Source organism: Panthera pardus, unplaced genomic scaffold (assembly GCF_024362965.1).
Source record: "Panthera pardus isolate Hobbes unplaced genomic scaffold, ASM2436296v1 HiC_scaffold_24, whole genome shotgun sequence".
Taxonomy (NCBI): domain Eukaryota; kingdom Metazoa; phylum Chordata; class Mammalia; order Carnivora; family Felidae; genus Panthera; species Panthera pardus.
The window spans coordinates 63,314,673-63,339,358 of NW_026526810.1; the positions used below are offsets into that span (position 1 = coordinate 63,314,673).

General features: G+C 34.9%; 2 protein-coding genes across 2 annotated transcripts; both read right to left on the reverse strand.

Annotated features, from left to right (window-relative positions):
• Nucleotides 1-3,295: 3,295 nt before the first annotated feature.
• On the reverse strand, nucleotides 3,296-4,222 carry LOC109255661 (olfactory receptor 4N2). Its single transcript, XM_019430475.2, has one exon. The coding sequence runs from the start codon at nucleotides 4,217-4,219 to the stop codon at nucleotides 3,296-3,298; it is 924 nt and encodes a 307-aa protein (XP_019286020.1). The 5' UTR covers nucleotides 4,220-4,222.
• Nucleotides 4,223-19,174: 14,952 nt separating this feature from the next.
• Nucleotides 19,175-20,104, reverse strand: LOC109255716 (olfactory receptor 4N4C). Its single transcript, XM_019430502.2, has one exon. The coding sequence runs from the start codon at nucleotides 20,099-20,101 to the stop codon at nucleotides 19,175-19,177; it is 927 nt and encodes a 308-aa protein (XP_019286047.1). The 5' UTR covers nucleotides 20,102-20,104.
• Between the last annotated feature and the right edge of the window lie 4,582 nt (nucleotides 20,105-24,686).

Sequence of the window (24,686 nt, forward strand, 5' to 3'; positions counted from 1 at the left end):
AGAGAAATTAAGAAAATAATTCTATTTACATTTTCACCAAAAGGAATAAAATGCCTAGGAATAAACTTAATCAAGGAGGGGAAAGAACTATACTCTGAAAACTATAAAATACTGATGAAAGAGTTTGAAGATGACACAAACAAATGGAAAGATATACTATACTTATGGATTGGAAGAATTAATGTTGTTAACATGCCCATACTATCCAATACAATCTACAAATGCCATGCAATCCCTATCAAAATACCAACATGATTTTTCATTGAATGAGAACAAATAATACTAAAATTTATATGAAACTACCTAAGAATCCAAATAGCCAAAGCAATCTTGAAAAAGAGGAACAAAGCTGGAGGGATCACAATCCCAGATTTCAAAACAATATACTACAAAGTGGTTATCAAAACAGTATGGTTGTGCCACAAAAGAGACAAATAGATTAATAGAACAGAATACAGAGCTCATAAATAAAACTGGACTTACATGATCAATTAATCTATGACAACAAGGGGCCAAGAGTATACAGTGGAGAAAAGATAAGTCTCTTCAATATTTGCATTTTGCATTTGCTACTTGCAAAAAAAAAAACTAGACCACTTTTTTTACACCATAAACAAAAATAAAATCAAGTGGATTAAAGATCTACATATGAGACTTGAAACCATAAAACTACTAGGAGAGAACATAGGCAGTAATCTATTCCACATTGTCTGTAGCAATGTTTTTCCAGCTATGTCTCCATAAGCCAGGGAAACAAATATAAACTATTTAAACTATTATAAACAAATAAGTTTTAGCACAGTGAAGGAAACCATCAGCAAAACAAAAAAGCAACTTACTGAATGGAAGAAAGTATTTGCAAATGACATATCTGATAAGAATTAGTATCCAAAATACATAAAGAACTTATTCAACTCAACACCAAAAACACCCCAAATAATCAAATTTAAAAAATGGGAGAGGACTTAAATAGACATTTTTCTAAAGAAGACAGATGGATGACAGACACATGAAGAGATGCTTAATATCACACCAATCACCAAGGAAATCGAAGTAAGAACCCTCATGCACTGTTGGTAGGAATGCAAATTGATATAGCTACTATGGAAAACACTACAGAGGTCCTTCAAAAATTAAAAATAGAATTACCATATGACCCAGTAATTTGACTACTAGGTATTTAACCAAAGAAAGTGAAAACTCTAATTTGAAAAGATACGTGAACCCCTATGTTTATTGCAGCATTATGTACAATAGCCAAGATATGGAAGCAACTGAAGTGCCCTTCGATAGATGAATGTATAAAGAAGATGTGGTACACACACACACACATTATATATATATATATATATATATGTATATGCATATATATGTGCATATATAATATGCATATATAATATGCACATATATATTGCATAATGTATGTATGTGTAACATATACATATGTTATATATATGTAACACTATGTATATAATATATAGTGTGTGTGTATATAATATAGCCATAAAGAAGGATAAGATCTTGCCATTTGTGACAACATAAATGGACCTAGAGTGTATTTTAAGTGAAACAGACCTATTTCACTTAGCATAATACACTCTAGGTCCATCCAGGTCATTGTAAATTGCAAGATTTAATTCTTTTTTATGGTTGAGTAATATTGCATTGTGTGGTGTGTATGTATAGTTATGTATACACACACACACACACACACACACACACACACACACACACACACACACCACATCTTCTTCATCCATTCATCAGCCAATGGACATTTGGTCTCTTTCCATAATTTAACTATTGTTGATCACGCTTCTATAAACATCAGGTGCATGTATCCCTCTGATATAGTATTTTTGTATTCTTTGGGTAAATAAGCCAGAGAGACAGATACCATATGATTTCACTCATGTGGAATAAACAAAACAAGCAAGTAAAGGGGGGAAGAATGAGAGAGAGGTAAATCAAGAAACAGACTCTTAATTATAGAGAACAAACTGATGGCTACCAAAAGGAAAGTTGGGTTAGAGGGATGGGTTAAATAGATGATGGGGATTAAGGAGCGCACTTGCTGTGATGAGTACCGGGTGTTATATGGAAGTGTTGAATCACTGTATTGTATATTACACTGCATGTTAACTGGAATTTAAATAAAAACTTAAAAAAGAAGGACAAATACAATATGATTTCACTTGTATGTGGAAACTAAAACGAATAAACAAAGAAACAAAACACAGAATGACCTATACATATAGAGAACAAACTGATCGGTGGCAGGATGGAGAAAATGGGTGAAAAGGAGTGGGAGATACAGGTTTCCATCTATGGAATGAAGAGTCAAGGGAATAATAAGTACAGGATAGGGAATATAGTCAATGGTTTGTAATAGTGTTGTGTGGTGACAGTAGCTACACTTGTATTGAGGATGGCATAATATACAGATGTATTGAATCACTATGTTGTACACATAAAACTAATTTAATATTGTGTGTCAACTCAAGAATTCTTTAAATTGTTTTTGCCTTCATCTAATTTAGAAAAAAAAGTTGGCAGTTTAATTTTTTTCAAAATATAATCCCTCTTGATAATTTTTCAACTCTTGATATCCGCACAGAATCTTGAGTTTGCAGCCCTAAGACATTTATAAAACTGCATATGAGAAATCATTCTGCTGCTTAAAGCCTTAGAATGGTTTCTTATAATTACAAAAAAATTACCAAAAAAACCCTCTTTATATTCACTTCATAGACTCATGTGTGTTGAACACTACCTTCAACTCTAATCATTTTCACATTCACTTATTATACCTCAATTTGAACTTTGTTGTATTCTTCAAATATACCAAGTTCATTACCTAATCTTCAGGTTTATGTGCTACCTGTTCCCTCTGCCTAGAATGCTCTGCCTCCAGATGTTTGCATAGTTGACTGTTTAGTTCATCTAGTTATTAGCCAAAATGTCACATCCAGAAGAACACCTTGATTAAAGATGGAAAGTGAACTTATAATGTTCACCCCACACTTTCTATTATCTATCAATCCTTTTGCTTTTTTATTTAGTTTCTGTATCTCTTCCTGAAACCATTCTGTTCATGTTTCTATCTTTAATGTCTATTCCCACTAGATTGTACCTTAAGGAGAACAGTGACTTGTTTCATTAATAACTCTTTCTCCTAGTGCCTAAAATAGTACCAACAAAAATGAAAATGCTCAATAAATGCAGTATTTGGAAATGGATAAGTTAACTTCAGAGGAAATTCTCTGGTCTTGATTTTCTTTTCTTTTTCCTTTAATTAGGCTATGTGCTGATTAAACAGCCTCCTCATGGAAGCTTTTACTTCCTGGTTGCGAAGGGTATAAATCACAGGATTCAGCAAAGGAAAGATCACTGTGTGAAAGAGAGAAACCACCTTGTCAGCTGGGAAGGCTCTGAAGGGGCGAGTGTAGATAAAGATACCAGGCCCAAACATAAGAAATATAACGATGATATGGGTGGTGCATGTGGATATGGCCTTGCTCTTCCCCTCAGAGGAAGATCCATGTACACGACAGAGGATGACTGCATAGGAGGCCAGAAGCCCCAGGAAGCACAGGAGGGTCATCAGGCCACTGTTGAAGACCATTAGAAGCTCCACCACGAAGGTGTCTGTGCAGGCCAGTTTGATGACCTGTGGCACATCACAGAAGAAGTTATCCAGTTGGTTTGGGCCACAGAAGGGCAAGTGGAGGATGAGGGCCACCTGGATAATGGAGTGGACAAAGCCTCCAAGCCACAGGGCCAACAGCAAGGCACAGCAGGCTCTAGGGTTCATGACTGTGGAATAGTGTAAAGGCCGACAGATGGCGATATAGCGGTCAAAGGCCATCACAACAAGGAGTAACCCTTCCCCTCCTCCAAGGAAGTGCAAGAAAAAGAGCTGAATGATGCAGCCCCTGTAGGAGATTACCTTCTTCTCAGAGAGGAAGTCCACCAGCATCCTGGGAGCCACAATGAAGGAGTAGGATGCATCCAGGAAAGCCAAGTTGCCCAGAAAGAAGTAGAGGGGGGCTGTGAGACCAGGGTCTGATCTGATGGTGAGGATGATGAGGAAATTTCCAGGAAGGATGATGAGATAGAAAATTAAAACTAGGACAAAGACCAGGAGCTGAATATCTCGAGACTGGGTGAGACCAAGAAGGATGAATTCTTTCACCACTGTGCTGTTGTCATTTTCCATCTCCTCTGTCTGCAGTACATCAAGAAGCAGTGTTCATTGTTATTACTGTTTCTTCTATCTAGACCCTCATTCCTGTCCAACTAAAAATATTTGACATATATATCACATTAGCTAAAAACAGGTCTCAGCCCTCTCCAGTATCCTGGGTAAACTCCAAACCTTTCATTAACTCCAGATTTAAAGCAAGCAAACTAACAAACAAAAATACCGTTCTTATACCACAACTCTTATTCCCATTCAATCATGTGCTTCTATAGAACTGTTCTCCACTTTAAGAATCTGACATCCTGGGGCACCTGGGTGGTTTAGTTGGTTAAGCATTTGACTCTTGATTTTGGCTCAGGTCCTGATCTCATGGTTACTGTGATGGAGCCCTGTGTCAGGCTCTATGCTGACAGCGGGATACCTGCTTGGGATTCTCTCTCTCCCTCTCTCCCCCTCTCTCTTTCTCTAAGTTAGTCATTGTATTTTAATATTATTCTTTTCAAATGCTACTTTTTAATATGTATAATATAAATTAGTATCAAGGCATATATGTACTGTATAAATAAATTGCATATACTTAAAGCACATGTTCAAAAAATGTTTTGTTATGGGTATGAAATGATCTAAGATTGAAAATTGCTCATCTACAGAAAAATATAATGTAATATATGCCAGTACTCCCCTATGCTATTTATGCTAAATAGCATAGTTGCTTTAAGTAAGTTCTGTGGAACATGGGGTGCCAAAAAAATGGTAATGAGTCATTAGTTATAAAGGAAAGACAGAAGAGTGACGGAAAGAAAGAAGAGAGAAATAGAGAAGCCAAAAAAAAAAAACCCAAAACAAAACAAAAAACAAAATAGTATGTCTATACAGTGCATTGTTAGGGTACATATTTTAGAAAACATTAAAAATATCTGTTTTAAGTATCTCCAGAGCTGAATAGAGTGGATAATATACAGGTTTCCATGTATTACTTGCAACCACAGGTGGAATTTATGAAAGTCATACTTCGGTATATTGATCAGTATATATACATGATATACATATACACAAACACCACACACACACACATGGAAAGTGGGACCTACACATAATTTTAATAAGAAATTTGTAGACTCTCTAAATTAGCTTCTCTGCTCACTTCTTAACTTTTCAACATTTCAGCAGCCATTTGTCTCAACATTCATTCCATAATTTTCCTATAAAAATACACCAAAGAATGTAAGTCAAAGCCACCCTTAGATTTTTTGCATCCCACAAACTCACTCAGAGTGTATTATTTCGTGATGTGTGTTTAAAGATATATCTAAGACATCAGAGGATTTCTGAAGGTCTTTGTGATTAAGGGTTATAGGCTCTTCTACTCAACCTCTTTCCTGTCTTTCACCTCTGTTTTTCGACTATTACCTAAATAGATGGTATTACACACTACTTGACATATGTGATTCATTTTTATCCCATAACCTATTTTCGTATATGTGCCTTCTGTACCTGTGATTCTGAAATGGTGGCTGGCATAGATGCAGAGACTATGAGATGAGCATTTTTCTAGGTAAAATAAATTTCTGGACAAAATCTACAAATTACAGCCCTCTTCAGAATAAAAATGTCCTATTTTAGCCAATTAGTCAGAAAAGGATCAAAAATCTAAATCCTTACCACTCTATCTCCAATTTTCCTTTCCATTTCAGCTAATTCATACGTTCTTCTCACTGTGGCAATGATGATATATTATAGAAGTAGGAAGGCAAGGGAGAAGGGCTGCCCTCATTTTTAAGGTGGAAACCAACTGTGCAGGCCTGGAGCGCCAACAGTGATAGACCAGCCCCTGGAGCCAGGTGTAGAGACCAAAGGGCCTTACTTCCCCATCTCTTTGAAACATTTACTCATGCTTCCTTCCTAATGTTCCCTCTATTCTCCTTCTCTCCCCTTTCACTCATCACCAAGTCTTCATTTTCCTAATTTATTTGTGTAAATTTGTTTATGGTTTCTTTTCCCCTTTTAATTTATTGAACTCATTTTCTCCTAATTTTCTTTCCCTATTTACCTGGCTTTCTATAAATCTAACACTGTATCATTTTCTCTTCTTTCTCCCTATCATGTATTCGTGTTCTCTTCTCTCTGAAATTTTTTCACTCTCTCTGCTTGTCCTCTTGTTCACTGCCACTCCACTATATCCCATGCCTCTCTTGCCATTATATCTAAAAACAAGGGGTGCCCGGGTGGCTCAGTCGGTTATGCATCTGACCCTCGATTTCAGCTCAGGCCATCATCTTACAAACCATGTCAGGCTCTGCACTGACAGCACAGGGTCTGCTTGGGATTATCTCTCTCCTTTCTCTCTCTCTCTCTGCCCCTCCTCCATTCATGTGTACTCTCTCTTTCAAAATAAACTTTTAAAAAATTAATCACTTCTTGGCCTTTTGGCTAAGATCAAGTGTAAAAATTAATATTAAATATGAAACAAAAACCATATTGTTTCCTTTCAAACAAAACAAGCAATACATATGCTTCCCACCATCTTCCATTCTAAACAGTTGGTCAACAAAATAAAATGTGTAAGTCACTTTTCAGTACTAACCATTTTCTCTTGAATGGTATCCTTACAGTTTACTAAATCTGAACCACTCATTAATTACTTCCCATTCCCTCATATATTCTTTTACTGCATATAAGTGAACTTGATAAAATGAGATGCTTTACCTTTTTGAAAAGTACATTTCATTAATACCATTCTAATGAAATGAATATATTTAACAAAGTTTCCAAAAATTTGAGTGTAATGTCTGTCAGCATATTGATTGAAGCTTATAAATTATTTAAGTATAAATTAATAAGTTCTACATATCCTTAAAAATGTGGATCAAGCTGAAGAACATGATCAAAAATTTAATACTGATGCTAATGATGGACGTATAAAGCACTAAACAAATGTGTTGGTCTTCAGCCAGAAAATTCTCTCATCAATGAAATGAGATGGTTAAATTAAAATACTTCTAAATTACCTAGCTTTTTAGGAAATAATAAATAATGTAGAAATATCCTTGGTTTGAAGTCCTTTTATATGATTCTAATACCTTTTTAGAATGAGTAAGTGTTGGCTCAGCATTTCACTAAATATATTACCCTAGGAAAGTCACCCAGCTTTCAGAAGGCTGAATTTTCATCTATCATATAGAATAATGTGTTGACTCCTTCTGTCTGACAGGGATATAAGGATCAAAGGAGATAATAATAATAATAATTAACTTATTCCAGTGTGTTTAAACCAAAGCTAACCCTGCAAATCTGTAGATGTTACGAGGTAGCTCTACTGAATGGACATATTGCCACGAGATCCTTTGTCAATGGCTGCAGGGTAAACCCTGGGTGACAGCTGCAAAAATCTGATTAATAGAAGAAATTGTGGAAGTGCAATAAAGCCTTCATGTAAGTCATTTGTGGATCAAGCTTTTCTCAGTTTTACAAGCTTTCTCTCAGTTACCCTATGTTGATGAATAATGGAACCACAGACAATAGAAGAAACTCTCAAATATGTTGAGTATGGAAGTTAAGATATCTGCGCTAATCTGAAAAATCATAAAATCTGTTAAGTTTTTCCCCTGAAGACTTTAGCCTTTCTGTATCTTCCTTCCTTCCATCTGTACTTCATAAGGAAAATAAAACACATCAGTCATTTATATGCTGCTTGGTTTTAACATCAAATGTCAATTCGCTGAAAGTCACTGATAATTTCACTTAACTATGACAAGAGAATGAAAGTTTTTGTCCATCATTAAATTCTAAGCTACAAGAGATATGGAAATGTATTAGAGGAGACGGTAGAAAATGCCACTCTGCTGAATTTAGGCCTTTGCCTCTGCTATTCCTACTGAAACTCTGACCTCTGTTCCATTGTATTCCAGGGCAGGAGATGGAGCAGAATAGCTGTAATACCTTCTCTGTTGTTCTTTCCTTCTTGTTTCTTATAAATACAAATACTGCTCCCAGCCCCTGAAATTTGAGTCTCCAAGGGTTTTATGTAATTCTCACAGAGTACCCATCCTTCCTCTCCTGATAAAAACATTAACTGACCATTCTTACTGTTCATAAATATTTGTTCTCACATACGGAACACAGCTTTTGAAACCTCCTTTAACTCTTTGTGATGCAATGGAGAAAGTGCTTTGGACACTTGAGACTACCACAACTCTACTGAATATTTCCAGAGGGAGCTATTAGAATGTCAACTAAATCAGGCATGGGGAAATACCAGAGCTTTGTAAGAGATAAATATTTTTAAATGAATCACATAATGCCACACTGGGTAAATTCTGAATTTTAAAACCAAAATCCTATCAGTGAATGAGATAATAAACCCTATTTGGAAGCGTACTTATTAGGTCAAAAGTAAAGATCAAGAAAAATCAATTTCTATTTTAGAATTCAAAAAAAATGTAAATGAAAGATTAATATGTATACATATACATGATGTACACATACACACATACATAACATACACATCAAGAAAGCAAGCAAGGCCAGGATGAGAGGGTGAGGAAAGTGAGGTATTTGCCTTAGGCATAAAATTTACCAGGGTACCAAAAACTTTAATAATCAAGATAAATAATATTTTAGTGCAGTATTTTGAAAATAAAAGTTAATGTGAAATTATGAACAGAATAATCACATTTTTTAATAAAGACATAAAAATTACAGATTTTTACCTTTCCATGAGATTCTAGTATGGCCCAGCATGACATTATTATTGATACTGTCTTTAAAGTTTGGTATTTATTTTGTTCATGATGGATTTTTATAATTAATTTTGATTTTTTAAAAATATTAATTAAAACATTCTTTATTACGAAGTTGGTAAGTTTTTTGGTTACTTCCTTAGTTTTTGCACTCCAGGCAAGTGCTTTACTCATTCTCTAGCATCACCATGATCTGACCCTGAAAGCAAACAATGTGGCTAAGTCAGTAATGAGCTTGTAAGATTTAACACATTGCTGTGATGAAGACATAAGCAGAGAGAATATTAATGCTCATGAAGACTTTGAAGGCATAATTCTTCTTAGAGAAAAGAACTGTTTGGTCTAAGATAGACCATTTCCTCAAGGGAAAGTGACTTCCCAAATAGGATGTGAAAAGATATATCATGATCTCAGTACTTGTTGTTTATTCACTTTTACTCTGCTCGGCAAAAACAAAAATGAATAACTTTTTTTTTCCATTGAAGATTATTAAAGTAAAAAATTAAGGGTCAGAGCAATTAAATGAAGCTTAATTTTCTTTTTTTATATCTGTTTTTATTGTTTTGCTTTAAAGGGAAATAGTTTATGAGTAACTTTACAATTGAAAAAATGAATACACTCTTTGTAAACTAAATATAATTCATAATCAGATATGTATTTGTCCTAATCTATTTGCAGCTCAAAAACACAGTGTGAAAAGTAGAAAAAGGAAAAAAGAGAAAGAGATAAAGAGAAATTTAGAATGATCAAAATATAGGACAGGAAAATAAAGTAGACATAAATGTAAAGATAATTATATATATAATTGTATAGTAACAGCCCCATCTTGGAATAGGTTAGAGTCGTGCCACAAAAGACTTAAAAAGGTGATATTTTTCAGGGCACCTGAGTGGTTGGTTAAGTGTCCCACCCCAGCTCAGGTCTTGATCTCATGGTTCCTGAGTTTGAGCCCTACTTTGGCTTTGTGCTGACAGTTCAGAGCCTGAACCTGCTTTGGATTCTGTGTGCCCCTCTCTGCCCCTCTCCTGCTCATGTGCACACGAGCTTGTGCCCGCGTTAGTTCGCTCTCTCTCTCTCTCAAAAATAAACATTAAAAACAATCATATACATGAAAATAGCCCATTATAGTGAAAAGATTGCCAGGCAGAAAGCAAAAGCTAAGGACATAATCCTGGCTCTAATCTATAAATGTTCAATGGCTTTGGAAAATAACACCACTTTTCTCAGACTGTTTTTCCACCTATAATGGGGCATTTTTTTATATTAAGATACTGAACTATTTATCTCTATTGCTGAGTTTTTTGACACTCCCTTAGATTCTGCACCAAATTCAAAAATCACTTACTGTCTACCATGAGCCAGGTAGTATTTTAAGTGTCAGCAATGCAGTACGGATAAGACCAACAACAACTCTGTTCTTTGGAATTTTACATTCTAATGCAGGGAGACAGACAATAAACAAACAAGCAGAAAAGAAAACATCAGATAGCAATGAATGTTATAATGAAGATATAACAGTGTGTTGGAGAGAAAGACTGCTATTTTAGATGGAGTGGTGGTCAGGGAAGGTCTTTCTGAGGCAGTTTCAAAAGAGTGAGTTCTGAATGTCTAAAAGAAGCCATTCTAGAAAGAAGCCACCAAAAAGAAAGATCTGGGAACACCTGTGTGGCTCAGTGGGTTAAGTAAGCATCTGACTCTTGATTTCTGCTCAGGTCTCATGGTTCGAGGGTTCAAGCCTCACATAGGGCTCCACTTTGATGGTGTGGAGCCTACTTGGGATTCTCTCTTATTCCCTCTTTCTCTGCCCTTCCCCCACTCATGCTGTCTCGCTCAAAATAAATACACTTGGAAGGAAGGAAGGAAGGAAGGAAGGAAGGAAGGAAGGAAGGAAGGAAGGAAGGGAGGAAGGAAGGAAAAGAGAAAAAAAGGAAAGGAAAGGAGTAAAGAAAAGAGAAAAGAAAAGAGAAGAAAAGAAAAGATCTGGTGTGCTGAGGAATAGAAAACAGGCCAGGATGCCAAGATAGTGAAAAAATTATACACAGAGACGATTCCTTCCCATCTTTGTCCCCTATCTATATTCCCCCCCCCAACACACAATTCAGAGTAGGAAATAGCTATTATTCTCTCTGTATCTTCCCCAAACCATTATGCATAAATAAGCAAATGGATTGTATATTCTTTTCTCCCTATTAATAAACAAATGTGATAAACATCCCAAAATAGGGAATTATTGAAATATATTTTAATAACAGCATACAAGTCAGTACTTCACAGGTCTTTAAAATTATATATATATTATATAAATTATATATTTATATAATATATATGTTATTTATATAATGTGTAAAATTATATATATAATGTAAGTATATAATCTATATCATGCATAATATAAGTTCTAGAATTTTTAAGCTTATACATGTTGAAAATTGTGGAAAATACATTTCAAAATATTATATATTCTCTGACCTTTTTCCTATTGTGTATATTTCTCATCAATTCCTTTCTACCACAGTCATGTTTTAAATTATTGTTATTAACATAATCACATTATATAAAACTCTATATTATCTCCTATTTCAAAATTTCCAATTCTGCTTTTTGCAGTAAAAAAAAATAATGTATTCAATTACTCATTCTCTTATCAACCATTATTGAAAGTCTACCAGAGTGAGTCATTGTGCCAAGAGATGAAATACAAAAATTAATAAGACAAACATTAACTTCAAGGCAGGCAGAAAATTGTGAATAATATACATAACATTTAAATAATCTTGAGATGTTTTATAACATAACTGTACTTAGAGTAAGCAAACAGAAGTGAACACAAGGTGGAGCATTAGAAATGTTTCAAGAAGGAAGAAACGTTATGGCTGAGTCTTGATTGAAATATTCACCAGAAAGTGGGAAAAGGAGAAGACAGAATGTGCAAAGGCATCAAAGAATCAAAACTGTGCATGTGCAGAAATATAGTAAGAGATAAGATTGGAAAAACAAGGTAATTGCTTAGAGTGATTATATTTTATTAAGTTTACAATTGAGCAGAAGGAAATTCAGGAAATATCCAAGAGACTGCTGTTTTACCCTGTATGTAAAAAATATATCTAAATGACTGGAGGAAATTTACAACTTCTCAGTATGTTGTTTATATGTATCCTGTAGCTACATTGATCAGACTAAGTTCATTTTTCAAAAGTATACTCTTAAATTTAAAATTTAGAACTCAGTAGGGTGCCTAGGTGGCTCAGCTGGTTAAGCCACCGACTTTAGCTCAGGTCGTGATCTCACTGTTCGTGGGTTCAAGCCCCCCATCAGTATCTGTGCTGAGAGCTCAGAGCCTGGAGCCTGTTTCTGATTCTATGTCTCCCTCTGTGTCTGCCTCTCTCTTGCTCACGCTCTCTTTCTCAACAAAATAAATAAATGTTAAAAAAAAATTTTAAACAAAATAAAATTCAGAACTTATTATGGCATTCAACATGGCAGGTCTTAATCCAACAGATTTTATTCTAGGATATAAAGCAAATTTCAACACATTTTTAAACTGAAATCATATTAAATATAATCTTGGACCACAATGAAACTAAACTAGAAATGTATCAGGCTCATTCCCAAATATTCAGGAAAAAAATATACTCTAACCCATGAGTAAGAAAGTCAAACTAGACATTAGAAAGTATTTTTAATTGAATGAAAATGAAAACACAACATATAAACGTATGCAAAATATAGATAAAGCAGTGCTTAGAAATGTGTAGAATCAACCGAATATATTTAAAGGTTTATAACAAAGGGTTTGAATCAATAGTCTAATCTTCACCTATAGAAAGAAAAGGAAATGAAATCCAAACAAGGAAGAAGGAATGCAATAACATAGACATGAGAAGAAATATAAGAAATTGAGAAAAATAATAGAGAAAAATAAATAAAACCAGAAGCTAGTTCTTTATAAAGAACAACCAAATTGATAAAACTTTAGTCAGAATAGTCAAAAAAAAAAGAAATTACAAAAATATCAATATCAGGAATTAAAGAGGGACAATCATTGTAGATATGATAAAAATTAAAAATATTAAGGAAACATTATGAGCAATTTATGCCAATGGAATTAATAACCAGTTCAATGCACAAAATTCTAAAGGCCTAACTACTAATGCTAACTCGAGAACAGACTGAATAGCTATGTATCTAAGAAATTCAGCTTGTACTTAAAAATCTTCCCATGAAGAAAAGTTCAGACCCAGATGTCTCCTCTAATGAAATCCACCATTTATTGAAGAAATAATACTGATTCTACACAAACTCTTTTAAAAAAAACCAGAGTATGAAAAGGAAAATATTTTCTAATATCCTCTAATTTCTTCTTGTACACATTGGGTTATTTAGAAGTGTCTGCGTCTTAATTCAGAAATGTACATAGTTTTTTCTTAATTATTTCTAATTCAATTCCAGTGTGGTCAGAGAATATATTTTGTATGCAATATACTGAGTTTTTTTATAGGCCAGCATATGGTCTACTTGGCAAATGCCTCATGAAAAGAATGTGTATTCCTCATTGGTGGGTGCAATACTCTATAAACAGCAACTAGGTTAAGTTTGTCTCTAGCGTTCAACTCTTCTATACCCCTACTGATTTTTTATCAGATGTTCTATCAACTTTCAAAGACAGTTATTAAAATCTCAATCTATGCCTTTGGGTTCTCCATTTATTTATTTATATATGTCTGTATTAGTGCATACATTTTTAAGTTCTATTGCTAGAGGAATCACATTAAGATTGTTATGTCTTGATGAATTGACATTTTTATTGCTATGAAATTCTTTTATAAATACCTAATAATACCTCTGGGTCCTTGAAGTTTACTTTGTTATTAATACAGCTATACCATGAAGTGATTAAGGTTTGCAGGGTGTATTAGGGTTTTCCAGACAAACAGAATAGTAGGATACATAGACACATATTAGAGAGAGAGAGAGAGGTTTATTATAATGAATTGGTTCATGTGACTATGGAACTGGAGAAGTCCTACAATCTGTCCTCTCCTAAATGAAGACCCAGGAAAGCCAAAGGTGTCATTTAGTCCAAGTTCAAAGGCCTGAGAACCTGGAGAGCTGATGGCATAAATTCCAGTCCAAGGACTAAAAGAGATGAAATGAAATATCCCAGCTCAATCAGTGAAGAAAGAAATAAGAAGCAAATTCCTCCTTCTGCCTTTTTTTCTATTCAGGCCCTCAATAGATTAAATGATGCCCACCCACATTGGGAAGGGCAATCTACTTTACTGAGTCCACCAATTCAAATACTAAGCTCATACTAACACTCTCACAGACACACCAGAAATAATATTTAATCTGGGGACCCCACAGCCAGTTGATATATAAAATTAAACATCACATATGGCATATCATTCTCCACCCTTATACTTAAAATATATCTGGGTCTTTGTATTTAAGAACTGATATCTTACAAACAGTATATACTTGAATCTTGCTCTTTTATACAGTCTGAAACTCTATTTTTTAACTGGCATGTTTGGTCCATTTATATTTAATATTGTTGATCTTTGAGTTCATTGGTATTTGTTTTCTGTTTGCCCCATTCCTCTTCATTCCTTTGCACTTCCTTCCTTCCTTCTTTTGTAGTGAATGTTTTTTATATTCCATTTTCTTTCCTGTAAAGGTTATCTAATTAAATCTCTTTGTATTATTTTTAAATATGTGGATGCTCTAGTGATTACAATATTCATCTATAGCTTACCAGTCACTTAAAATTATTATTCAAGGATACTTCATGAAGAGTATAAGTAATTTACAAAAACATATATAAATCTTTTATCTTCCCTTAAGTCCTCTGTGCTATTGTTATATTTTACTTCTAAATAAGTTATAAGCCCCATAGTACTTTATTATTTTAAAGCAGTTAATTATAAAGTAAATAATACAAAGTAAAAATACTCCTTGCCATATTTATACACCTTTTTTTTTTTAACCATTTCCAGATCTTTTTACTCCTCATTAATTCCAGTTTCCATCTGATATGTTTTCCTGTTAACATGAAGAATTTTCCTTTAGTATGACTTTCTGTGTGGGTCTACTGCCAACACATTCTCTCTCAGCTTTTATGAATATTAAATGCCTGTTACACCTTTCTTTTTGAGGTTTATTTTCATTAGATATGGAATTCTAGCTTAACTGTTTTTCTTTGAGAACTTTAAAAATACCATTCCACTGACATGGTGTCCATGGTTTCTGATAAAAGTTCAACCACCATTCTTGTCACTCCTCTGAAGTGTCTTTTTTCCTCTGTTGCTTTTAAAATGTTCTTTTCATATTTGGTTAGCATCTGTTACACTGTGGTCTTATTTGTATTTATATTGCTTGGATTTTGCCAAGTTTCTTGGATATGAATTCTTGGAAGTTACTTCTTTTCCTGTCCCATTCTCTCTCTCCTCATCTGGAATCCCAGTTACACATATATTTTACTATTTGTTATTGCCCCCATAGTATATTAACACTATTAATACTTTTAGTCTTTTATTTCTGTGCTTCAGTTTGGGTTGTTTCTAAAAACCTATCCTAACAATCATTAGCCATTTTGTCTGCATTGTCCACAATGCTGTTCATTCAGCTCATCTAAGGAATTTCTTTTAATTTCAAATATTGTTGTTTTCAGTTCTAGCATATCCATTTATATTTAGAGTTTACATTTCTCTCCTAAAATCCTCATCTAGTTATCCATTAATGACTTATTTGACATACTTATAATAGTTTTTTCTAAAGCTTTTGTGTGATAATTACATCATGTGGTTTTATATATCAATATTTTTCTATTAGACATACTCCCCTATTTTTGTGGCATAGCTCCCAATTTTTAAATGGTAGTCCCAAAACTTCCTGTAAAAATTCAATGGAAGATGAAGAGTATTTAATATTATTTTGCTTAGTTCTTTAGAAACTTCAATCCTTTTCCTCTGTCCAGAAGTTAGAATGAGGATATGATCATTCATATTCTTTCAATGGTCTAGTTGAGCTAAGACTTGGAATCATCTTTAATTAAACTATATTCAGCTCAAATTAGTTTTACCTCCAACATCTGCCAACTGCCACCAAGATCTTCTATCCTGGTGATACTTGGAGCTGGGAGGAGTTTGAGCCACAATTCAGATATTTTTGTTTCCCTTAGGATTCAACTCTATAGACACCCAAGACACCCAATTGCTAAAAATGTTCAAATCCCCTATAATTTTTATTTCTTCCTCCACTGCCCCTTTTCTGAGCAAATTACTGGTATAGGTGTCAGTGGGGACAGTGGGAGAAATTTATAAAAGTAAGCTATTTATTTTTGTGTTTGGGGCTTTTTCAGATTCTAGTCTGTCAATAGCTTAGAGCTTTTTACTCATCTCTATCAAATATCTCAATCTATGGCACGATCACTCCTCCATGTGCCCATATCCAGACCAGGTACTTGTCCACAAAATGAAAGCTGCCATAGCTCTCTGCTCGTCTTAGATGGACTTTGTCCATTTTTGGATCTCTGTAATAAGGTTTCCTTGCTTCATCCACTCTTTTTTTTAGCCTCAGAGAAAAGTATAATTTTATTTCTGCACTTTTCTTTTTGTTGCTAATACATGAGCAACATTCTTCTACAAGCTAACCAGAATCAGTAGTCTGTATTCTCATCATTTGTTTTTGAGAATAAAATTATGTTGATAAGCTTTTCCATTTTTCCTTTGTTAACTTTGTTGGTTTCAATGCCCATTTCTAGTTTCCTTCTGGGTATGATCTATTTCACATTCATTTATTGAAATTCCTTATGTATTAGTGAATTAATCTTTTATCATTTTTATTAATTTTTAGTTAACAGCTTTTTTATTTTAATTTTTTGCATAGGTACTCCCTTGTACAATCCTGGGATAGGGAGGAAACATTCAATTCAATGTTCATGCAAGCCTCTATAATTGTTGAGAAAATAATCTGCCCATATATATGTGGTAAATTGATTTTCATCAGTTTTTTTTTTACCTTTTGCCTACACATATATATTTTTTACTATGTAAAATATAATTTTTTCTTTCCATTTACTATTTTTATATCCTACTTCAGTGGCCTTTCACACTTCCAATACTGTAATACTATTATCCTACATTTTACCATTTTTGGCATTGTTTTATTGTTATAAAACTGAGAACATATACACAGGTTCTTCTAGAACCTTTGTATCTAGGGTTCCAAATTCTGACTATCAAATGTACTTATGTAAAACTTGAATTTAGAAAAAATTAATTGGAGAGGTGATAACATTAAAGGTATTCTGTATCATCCTCCTGTTCCCAGACCATGGCTAATTTAGATATAGTCCTTCAGTCAAGAATTGGCAAAATAGCTTCTTGGTTCCCCATCTCCTGATTATTGTAGGGATAGATCACTTGGCAGGTTAGTTTTTTACTGTTTTTCTGGCAATCATGTCTGGATTCCCAGCATAGAAAATAGTATATAAACCACAATTTCTTTATCCATTCATCAGTTGATGGACATTTAGGCTCTTTCCATAATTTGGCTATTGTTGAGAGTGCTGCTATAAACATTGGGGTACAAGTGCCCCTATGCATCAGTACTCCTGTATCCCTTGGGTAAATTCCTAGCAGTGCTATTGCTGGGTCATAGGGTAGGTCTATTTTTAATTTTCTGAGGAACCTCCACACTGCTTTCCAGAGCGGCTGCACCAATTTGCATTCCCACCAACAGTGCAAGAGGGTTCCTGTTTCTCCACGTCCTCTCCAGCATCTATAGTCTCCTGATTTGTTCATTTTGGCCACTCTGACTGGCGTGAGGTGATATCTGAGTGTGGTTTTGATTTGTATATCCCTGATAAGGAGCGACGTTGAACATCTTTTCATGTGCCTGTTGGCCATCCGGATGTCTTCTTTAGAGAAGTGTCTATTCATGTTTTCTGCCCATTTCTTCACTGGGTTATTTGTTTTTCGGGTGTGGAGTTTGGTGAGCTCTTGATAGATTTTGGATACTAGCCCTTTGTTCGATATGTCATTTGCAAATATCTTTTCCCATTCTGTTGGTTGCCTTTTAGTTTTGTTGGTTGTTTCCTTTGCTGTGCAGAAGCTTTTTATCTTCATAAGTTCCCAGTAATTCATTTTTGCTTTTAATTCCTTTGACTTTGGGGATGTGTCGAGTAAGAGATTGCTACGGCTGAGGTCATAAGAGACTGTTAAAAACTGAGAACAAACTGAGGGTTGATGGGGGGTGGGAGGGAGGGGAGGGTGGGGGATGGGTATTGAGGACGGCACCTTTTGGGATGAGCACTGGGTGTTGTATGGAAACCAATTTGACAATAAATTTCATATATTGGAAAAATAAATAAATAAATAAATAAATAAATAAAATAAAATAAAGAAAAAGAAAATAGTATTCTATCCCTTCAAAGATTTTGCAAGTACCTAATTTCCCACATTAAACCCATTGCATTTAAAATAATAATTTATGTAATCTCCAACAGATCTATAGTAGCAAATAATTATCATTATCATAATGAGTAAAATCAATTGAGGGCAAGGTTTAACATAAAGGGAGGATTTGTAAAAACCCATTAGTAATAATCACGAAGCTCTGAAAAAGTCAGATGAAATAATTTCATGACATTTTTCTATGAAACCAATTACCTTCCTTTCATACCCATTAAGCAAATGGGGGGGTAAGGTAAATAAATATATATGTTAGAGAGAATCATATACAGAGAAAGAGGGCAGGGGGAGAGAGAGATTTTTTCAAAACAAGTCTGCAGAATAGCATTTAGCTCTTAATGGAGTTTTGCAACTTATTGATCTCTGCCCAGAATCCTGATGTTGCTCTAAACCACAGAAGAAACAACTGTGGATGAGTGACTCTCTTGCTTAAAATGTTAACATGTATTTTTTACAGTATTTAGAATAAAATAAAATTCCTTATCTCAGCCTAACAGACCTTAGTGATTTGACCCTTACAGTCACATAAAATTTAACCCTTAAATCTCTCATAAGTATTCATCATGTTCCAACCATTCAGGTGTTTGTTTTATATTCTTTAGGCATACCAAGCTTATTCCCTAATTATGTATAACTCTCCCTCATTGCCCACAATAGTACCTGACAAATGGGAGGTACTCAGTGAAATAGTATTTGTTAATGAATGTATGATTTATAGCAAGAATTCCCTCTTCTTGACTTCTTTTTATAAAATCTATTCAGCAGACAACATGCCGACTCAGTAACCTCCTCATGGAGGATTTCACTTCCTGATTGCGAAGGGTATAAATCACAGGATTCATCAATGGAAAGATCACTGTGTGGAAGAAGGAAACTACCTTGTCTGCTGGTAAGGCCCTGAAGGGGCGAGTATAGATGAAGATGGCAGGTCCAAACATGAGAAGTATAATAATGATATGAGTGGTGCATGTGGACAGTGCTTTGCTCTTCCCTTCAGAAGCAGACCCATGTACATGGCAAAGGATGACTGCATAGGAAGACAAAAGCCCCAGGAAGCACAGGAGGGTGAGCAGGCCACTGTTGAAGACCATTAGAAGCTCCACCACGAGGGTGTCTGTGCAGGCCAGCTTGATGACCTGTGGCACATCACAGAAGAAGTTATCCAGTTGGTTTGGGCCACAGAAGGGCAAGTGGAGGATGAGGGCCACCTGGATAATGGAGTGGACAAAGCCTCCAAGCCACAGGGCCAACAGCAAGGCACAGCAGGCTCTAGGGTTCATGACTGTGGAATAGTGTAAAGGCCGACAGATGGCGATATAGCGGTCAAAGGCCATCACAACAAGGAGTAACCCTTCCCCTCCTCCAAGGAAGTGCAAGAAAAAGAGCTGAATGATGCAGCCCCTGTAGGAGATTACCTTCTTCTCAGAGAGGAAGTCCACCAGCATCCTGGGAGCCACAATGAAGGAGTAGGATGCATCCAGGAAAGCCAAGTTGCCCAGAAAGAAGTAGAGGGGGGCTGTGAGACCAGGGTCTGATCTAATGGTGAGGATGATGAGGAAATTTCCAGGAAGGATAATGAGATAGAAAATTAAGATCAACACAAAGACCAGGAGCTGAATATTTCGAGACTGGGTCAGACCAAGAAGGATGAATTCTTTCACCATCGTGCCGTTTTCTAGCTCCATCTTTTCTGCCTATAGAACATCAAGGAATAGTTTATTTTCATCTCTTGCATCTAGATCATAGTTCTTTTCAAACTAAAAGTTATGCCACATCTGTCACACCATCACTGTCCCACAACCTAAGAAATCTTTTCTACCATTTATTCTGCCAACACCCTGATCTTAATTTTTTTTTTAACGTTTATTTATTTTTGAGACAGAGAGAGACAGAGCATGAACGGGGGAGGGGCAGAGAGAGAGGGAGACACAGAATCGGAAGCAGGCTCCAGGCTCTGAGCCATCAGCCCAGAGCCCGACGCGGGGCTCGAACTCACGGACCGTGAGATTGTGACCTGAGCTGAAGTAGGACACTTAACCGACTGAGCCACCCAGGCGCCCCCAACACCCTGATCTTAAAGCCACACTCTCTGCTTCTTCAGTCCTGTGCTGCTATTAACTATTCTCTCACGTGGGACTCTGCAATGCCCCTGCCCTGGACTAGTTTATGATTTGCATGAGACATAAGAAAATGTTTCTGACTGAGAAAAAACTTAACCCCAGTTATCAAGTTCTTCAAGTTTTTATTTGAATGAGGGTTAAGGTAGGGATTGACAGCAAACAGGAATGACAGTTTTTTAAGGTGACAGAAATGTTCCATATCTTGACTGTAATGATTACCAGTGTCTGTTCTTTTGCAAAAAAGTACTAAACTATACAGAAATCGGTACATTTACTTTATGTAAATTATACCTTAGGAATGCTGACTTAAAAAGCTAAGAAAAAACTGTTTACTTGAAATATGTCCTTCTCCTTTATAGAATATCAACCCATCAACCTGGTCTAAAATTTTAAAAATCCTGGTCATTCTGGAGAAATTAAGATCTGAGGCTTATCTGTAATAGTGGCATCTAAATTGGGAATGTGGTCACCCAACACACATTATAATTTATTGGCATGAAAACAATAATGGTAGAATTTCTATATATATATATATATATTATTATATCACATTCTTTGATGTTCTACTTTTAAAAGTGTTATAGTTTATATAGAATCATGACATAATTGAATATAAAATATACAAATAAAATATAGATGTTGCTTGCGCATGTTCAAAATGGTTTTTATTGAAATGAAAAATTTTAAAAGCTTGAAGATATTTGAACAAGAACAAACTACTGGTGATTTAAAACAATAATTCACATGCTTTCAGTTACATGGCACACTTGTTTTTAAATTGTTGTGAAATATAGAGTGTAGAGAAGAGGGCAAGAAGGGTCCACTAAGTATATGTAAGAGGGGAGAGAATGAAAGAGAGAAAGAAAAAAAGAAAAGCAATAAAGTCCCAAGTTAAGAAACCAAGGGAGATTTTTACAATGGCACATCTATTCAAAACATCAAAATACCTGCATTTTGTATGTCTAAACCTAAATAGATTAATTAGTAACTGATATTTCCATGTATAGTTTAAGTTGGGAATTATGAAATAGGTACTTTACATCAAAAGGCACATATATGCACACACAGTTTCCTAAGCAAAACTGAAGTACAAAAATTTACAAATGGCGCCATCCAAATCAGCTTTTCTGTTTCCGTCTTTTTCTTTTCTTTTCTTCCTTTCCCTCCCTCTCCTCTCCTTTCCTTTCCTTTTTCTTCTCTCTCTCCTTCCTTCCTTCCTTCCTTTAGCATTCACTGGCTTCAATATTTATAATTCCTTTTGTGCATAAAATCTGCTGTTAGAAAAATTAATCAGGAATCCCTCTATACTTAATTCTTAGTGTGCATCTTGCACAGTATTATACAGTGGTTATTTCATAGTCTTTCAAACAGTGATTCTGCCTTTAAGACATAGAAGAAATCTTTAAGCTCCTGTAAGGTTAAGAGCTACAGGCTCTTCCACTGTATGTTGTGTTTTATTTCCTATCATAGACTTCTGTTCTATTAACTCTTTAACAGATGGGATTCATTACCATCTAACATCCCTCACTTCTCTCAGTTAATATATGATGTGTGAAATTAAGACCCAGTATTAACATTCCCAAGACAATTGGTACTTTAATAAAAGCTTTGTATATCTCCAATAATTTTAAATATGAGGAAGAACTAAAGCTATATTAACAGATAAAAGGTGTTGTACTAACAGATAAAAGGTGTTGCTGTATTGTTGAATTCAGACTTCACATATTAGTCTATTTCTACTATAATTCTGACCATTACATTCCATGACAGCAAATGCACCACCTGAAGAATTATAATAGCTTTCCATTTATTCCTTCTTTCTAAACTTCGTAAATATGAAGACAAAAAGATTTACCTCTCTAGCAATCCAACACTACACTCACACAACAGCAATCACCTCTTAATGGAAGGAACAATTACTGATTATTCCTGCCTTTGTTCTTAAATATCTCTTCTCACAGAGGAGGCTCTTACATTTTGAAATACACAGCCAATTTGTGATGAAATGGAGAATGTACTTTGGGAATTTAAAGGCTAACAAAGCTATAGAATGCTTTCAATGGGAATTATTAGAATGCCAACAAGATGTAATCAAAGTTTAGACTAAAGAGCCTTTAGGTACAAATATTCAAATACACTCAGTTAAAGAGACACTGTGTCACTGCTGGGATTTAAAAATCAACATTCCAGCAGTGACAGAGACAATGGAATGTCAAGCATGTTTATTAGGTCTCAGTGAGTAGAAAGCCACAGGAAAATTGTTTTATATTTTACACTGCAATTCAAAAAAAGAAAAATAGTATAATTGCTAGGAAATCATAGCTACATCAGGAAACAATTAATGTGGTCAATTAGGTAAATATATTAGATTCAACATATTTCTGGTGACAAAAAATAGCCAAAGACAAAATAAATGATGCTTACAAAGAGTCCTTTGGACTTTCCATGGAAAGAGAGGATGTCCTCCAAATAGACCGTATTATGCCCTTGGTATTTGTTGTTTTCATTTTAGACATAATTGTCTCCTATGCTCTGCTGAAGCAATAATGAGGAACTATTTCCTTTTCAAATATATATTATTAGTTTATTATTATTAAACTAAATAATAAGAATCATGTAGTAGAAGGTAACAAAATTTAAATTTTAGATTTGATTTTGTTTTAAAGAGAAAGATTTTTCAAACTACTAAAAAATCAAAATGCTAAACATAAAATGTTTCTTTAAAAAATGCAATGCATAGGGGCACCTGGGTGTTTCAGTCGATTGAATGTCTGACTTCAACTCAGGTCATGATCTCATGGTTCATGGGTTCAAGCCCCGCATTTGGCTCTGTGCTGACAGTTCAGAGCCTGGAGCCTGCTTCAGATTCTGTGTCTCCCTTTGTCTTTCTGCCCCTCCCCTGTTGCGTTCTGTCTCTCTCAAAAATAAACATTGAAAAAAATTTAATATAATGCATAATCAAAGACATTTCATTCTCATACAATAATATTAGGGGACTTTAACACCCCAGTTACATCAATGGACAGATCATCCAAACAGAAAATCAACAAGGAAACAGTAGCTTTGAATGGCACACTGCACCAGTTGGATTTAGCAGACATATTCAGAACATTCCATCCTAAAACAGCAGAATACACATTCTTTTCAAGTGTACACAGAACATTTTCTAGAACAGATCCCATATTGGGTCACAAAACAAGTCTGAACAAATTCAAAAAAATCAAAGTCATACCATGCATCTTTTCTGACCAAAACACTATAAAACTAGAAATCAACCACAAGAGAAAACCTGGGAAGACCACAAATACATGGAGCTTAAATAACATGCTGCTTAACAATGGGTCAACCACAAAATCAAGGAAGAAATAAAAAATTATATGGAAGCAAAGGAAAATGAAAACACAATGTTCCAAAATCTTTGGCAGGCAACAAAAGTGGTTTTAAGAGGGAAGTCAGAAAGCAAGAAAACCTCCAGAAGCAAGAAAAATATCAAACTAACCTTACACCTAAAGGAGCTAGAAAAAGAACAAGCAAAACCCAAACCCATGAAAAGAAAGGCAATAATAAAAATTAGAGCAGAAGGGCGCCTAGGTGGCTCAATTGGTTAAGCATCCTTATTTCAGCTCAGGTCCTGATCTCAGGGTTTGTGAGATGGAGCTGCACTGACAACGTGGAGCCTGCTCGAGATTCTCTCTTTCCCCTCTCTCTGCCCTTCCCCCCTTTCTCACTCTCTCTCTCTCTCTGAAAATAAATAAATAAATATTAAAAAATAAATAGAGCAGAAATAAATGATTTATAAACTAAAACAACAATCAAACAGATCAATGAAATCAGGAGGTGGTTCTTTGAAAAGATCAACAAAATTGATAAAGCAAAATTGATAAGTTGGACTCATCAACAGAGAGAGAGAGAGAGAGAGAAAGTTTGCAGTCTTAGCCAAATAAATAAAATCACTAATGAAGAGGAGAAGTAACAACAAACACCAAGAAATACAAAGGATTATAACAGAATATTATGAAAACCTATGTGCCAACAGATTGGACAACTTAGAAGAAACAGATAAATTCTTAAAAACATATAACATGCCAAAACCAAAGTAGGAAGAAATAGAAAATTTGAACACACCAATTGCCAGCAACGAAATTTAATC